The sequence below is a fragment of the Myotis davidii genome, unplaced genomic scaffold (assembly GCF_000327345.1).
Source record: "Myotis davidii unplaced genomic scaffold, ASM32734v1 scaffold1065, whole genome shotgun sequence".
In the NCBI taxonomy this organism is placed as follows: domain Eukaryota; kingdom Metazoa; phylum Chordata; class Mammalia; order Chiroptera; family Vespertilionidae; genus Myotis; species Myotis davidii.
The window spans coordinates 660,300-664,739 of NW_006297281.1; the positions used below are offsets into that span (position 1 = coordinate 660,300).

Sequence of the window (4,440 nt, forward strand, 5' to 3'; positions counted from 1 at the left end):
GGATGTGAGAAAGAAACGTGGATCGATTGGTTGTCTCCCATACACTTCATCCTGACCAGGGATCAAACCTGAAACCTTTTGCTATACGGCATGGCGCTCCAACCAACTAGCCACTTGACCAGGCACTTCTTACATTTTTTAATCTAAGCTTTTCGAATATAAAAGATTGGGGTTTTCTATTTTAATTTTAATGTAAAAATAAATAAAATGGTATAGGAGATACACATTTGTTGGCCTGGAACAACATTCACAATAGACTATTGAGTAAAAATGAGGGTACAAAACAGTATATTTAGTTTGACTTCATTTTGGTAAAACAAAAACAAAAAACAAAGGATTCACACACAGTGAAAAGGTATAGCCAGCTAACCACCAATGATTCACCTGCAGGGAATTTTAATTATTGGTTCTTTTTCATTTCTATTTTCTAATTTTTTACACAATGAATATATATAGCTTTTGCAATAACTGTGCTTTTGAATTTTTAATTAAAGAAGCTTTTCTATCAATAGAAAGTTCTGTTGAATGTTACTATATTTGAATAACAAAATGCCAGGTCTGTCACACATCCCCAACCTCTTTGCCCCCAACATTCATCGTCAGCTACACGTTGTGAGGACTGGCCACCTCGCTAGGCTGCTCTCTAAGTTTTAAATGAACTACTTTGATGATATCAAGTGTTTCACTCAGAACCTAGTGTGAGGACTCCTCTCATACTAGATCAGAGACCTGCCATGGCTGCCAGGAGTACATGAGCTGGGGTGCCAGCCAGGGCTATCTGACCACAAAGCTCTCTGCTGGACCCAGACTAGGGCAAAGCAAGAAGCCTTGATGGGCTGCTGTTAAAGACATCATGATGATGATGATGAAGATTTAGACTTTCCAATGATGCAGACTCATGTTTCCAAATTATTTTGGTTTTATTATTTTCAAAGCAATTGGCAATAAAGAGCTTCAAATTCTAGATTCAACAAATAACTAAAACAGTTTTATTGTGTATATGGCTTGACAATGAATGATTCTTTTTGAAAGAGGTAAGATAAAATTATCTGGTCCATTGGAAACGTAAACTGCCAGTTAGCATTTTGAAGTGGAGAGTTGCCAGGGCAACCTGTCTGCTCAATATTTTATCTCCAAGGTGACAGATTTGATGCTGGTCCAGGAAGCACTGAAAACCGAAACAGCATTGAGTTCCAGAAGAAGGAGCCCACATGTAAGTCATGAATGAAACCAGGAGTGGGGACAAAGCCCAGCACTGCTTTACGTTCCCAACCAGATGGATGTGGCTGTGCACAGAGCACAGGGGTGAGAGTCAATTAAAACTCTCAGTGCAGTGGGTTAAGATTCACGTTCTCTTTTCAGCTCCATTCTAGTTTTTGTCTACTTCTTCATAAAATGTTATGTCCAAGTCTCAAAAAGCTATACATCCCACTAAGTGGGAATAATTTTAGATTATAGTTTTCTTATTTTCCCATTGACAGCCAGGGTCTCTGAAAGTCAGAGGAAATATTAAGGAATAGGAGATGTCAGTGTGCTTTAAGGGTGAAATTGGAACTCATTACAGTCCATTTCCATCATCATCATGATTCTTGCTCTTACTGTCAATAACGAAGGACAGTAAGCACGCTGGGCAGTGTGTTACCTGCCCCAGGTTTGCCATGAGGACGTACAGTGCCGCAAAGAGCACAAGCCACGTCCCCTGGAAGATGCACTTGAGAAGCTTGGTCCGCTCTGCTTTCTAGCGTCAGAAGACGCGGATGTTCCCCTGAGGACCAGGACCTTCACTACTCTTCCTCCCAACTTTTCCTTCTTAAATTTCACTCTTGGCATTTTTCTCTCTCAGCTCCATGTGGTTTGGTCCTGTCCCCAGTGTTACCACCTGGGTCACAGCCACCTTGACCTTGCCTTCTCACTGCCCCTCACCTTCCTGGCCTCAGACCCCTCCAACTCTTGTCCAGATAGCAGTCAGAGCCCAACCTTGATCTTTTCTCTCCTCTGTAAAGAGCCTTCAGATCCCCTCAGAATGACATTCAACGTCCTTAACTCTGTCGAGACCTTCCGTCCCAGCTCTAGCACCTTCCTGCAGCCACACTAAGCTTCCTCCGGAGTGAGACCTTTTTCTGACCCTCAGACTTCCCTGTGTGCTCCCCTCGGCCTAGGACCCTGCTCCTCACCTCTGCACCTTCATAACTCCTTTCCCCGGCCCAGACTCGGGCTGAGCAAATGCCCCAGTCCGAGCTCTCAGGCCATGTCAGAGCATTTCTCTGACATGAAACTGGATCTTTGACCTACAGAGGTCACAGGAACTAGAACTTCTTATTTTAGTTGCCATTTCCTTAACTGTGTGTCGTATATGTTACCAATATTTTTTTGAGATCTGCCTTAGTTTTATTTATATAGTTTTATGCAAAATAACATTTTTATCTATTCAATCCATAAATATGCCCTTCATGGTTTTTTCTTTTCTTTTATGCTCATGTTTTCCTACCCTATCACGTTTGTTTTTAGAGAAACTTACTTTTGATGTATCAAAGCTTATTGCGAGGGTTAAAAGGAGACACGATAAGCATAAGAACTCTTCCCTCTTCCCAGGGGGAGTTCACTAAATATCCTCTACTCCAAATAAAACTCAATAATTTAATAAAATAAATCCACGGCACATGAGAAGCTGTGACCAAAGTTGCTAGAAGAGAGCTTCATGTGATAAGCTGATATCCGACTAACCAGGTAGCGTTCGCTGCGGGTGTAAACAGAATCTGCCAGTCACAAGCTGACAGGGCCAGGACCACTCACCTTGAGCAAAGTCATGAGGAACCCAGCCTAAGTGATCACACACACAACCCCCGGAGCAGGAGCCACTGGCCACGCCAACCCGGCGGATGTGGAAGCCCATGGGCTTAATTCCTTACATGTGACTAATAGAAAACCTCCCCAATTCACCCACTTCTTCCAAATACACTAGATCTCTGCTATTGCAAGGACAATTAGATAAAGCTCTTCTTAAAAGAAGTTTCTTGCCTTTGATTTCTTTTTCAACTTTTTATTATGGAAAATTTCAAGTATGTAAAAAAGAAGACAGAACAGTAGAATGAGCCCCCTTCTCCCCCCGCCCATTCAATAGTCTTATAATCCAAATATAGCAATTATCTACTCATGGCCAATGTTGCTTTACCTACTCCTCCCCTCCCCTCACTGTTCCCACCATACAGGTTATTTTGAAGCTAATCCCAAACCCCTTCCATTCCTCTGTAAATATTTCAGTGTGAGATAAGGTTTTAAGGATATTTTTTTCATTTAGTGATTGTAAGGCCTGACATGTTCCTATTTAAATCATTAGTTGCTGTTGCATTGAAGCTCTGGAGTTCAAGCCTTAATGTTCTCTTGTCTTTTGTGTTCCCCATCCCTGTGCACTCTGGCTGCTCCACTGAGTCTGTTCTTGCTAAGGGCAAGGACCTTCTCATCACACAAGTCAGTGGGAACTCTTCACACTTATTTGGCTTCCTCCACATGTAACCCTACCACACACCCTCTTATTGGAAGCTCTTAGCTCTTTCTCTCTTTCTGGGACATGTATGACTGTCACTCATCACTCTCTTAGGGCTCTTTTGTTCTGGCTAACTCTCCATCCATCTGTCTCTCTGTCTTCCTCCGTCCCCCCTCCCTCCTTCCTTCCCCCCTCCCTCCTTCATTCTCTCTTTCTCCTTTGGAGACTTTGACGATGCACTCAGGAAGAGAAGGTGAGCAACAGAAGAACCTCGTCTCTCACAAGCAGAGAACCCTGAACTGCCAACTTACAAAGGCCAGTTCCTTCTTAGCTTGACAGCGAACATGCTTCTCGCCGCCTTTATCAAGAACTCGTTTTCAGTGGGTGAATGAACTTTGGTTACAACTGTACAAGACATTGACGTGGACAGCTTTTCATTTAAGCACGAAATGAAAACTATGTGGAGCAGAGACACAGACAATCAGTTCACCTCATCAAAGACCTTGGAAGTCACATGCTTGCCCAGGATGGGAATGTAGGTGGGGCTGTGTGGGACGGCTGTCGCCGACAAGGCGTCCATGATGGTGAGTTTCCTGGCAACCAAGCCGTGGGTCTTGAGCCAGTTTTCTGAAGACAAACCTGAAAAACTGAGAACACTTGACTGTGACATTTTAAAACTTACAACAAAAACAGAACACAACTGTCCCCACAAAATTAAAACTCACTCTTGGTCATAAGGGTGGCTTCCTTCTGGAGTCGGTCTTTCTAGTGATATGTCGTCTAGATACTCGTTTGTCAGCAGGATGCTCAGTTCTGTGGACAGGGAAATGGCGGCTGGACAATGTCCTCACACACTGGGTTTACAGCAAGACGCAAAAGGGGTGCACACGTCTCTGAGCTCAGCTGTGACAGGCTGAGAAACGGACCTCACTTCAGAGCACACTGTCCCTCAGAGC

At 43.5% G+C, this 4,440-nt stretch overlaps 1 protein-coding gene across 1 annotated transcript in view; it reads right to left on the bottom strand.

The window, feature by feature from the left end:
• The window catches only part of VWA3B (von Willebrand factor A domain containing 3B), a 127,820-nt gene that overhangs the window by 36,148 nt on the left and 87,232 nt on the right, over positions 1-4,440 (bottom strand). The window contains 2 exon segments of the mRNA XM_015570022.1: positions 3,975-4,131; positions 4,210-4,297. Of these exon segments, the coding sequence (XP_015425508.1) occupies positions 3,975-4,131; positions 4,210-4,297 (245 nt within the window).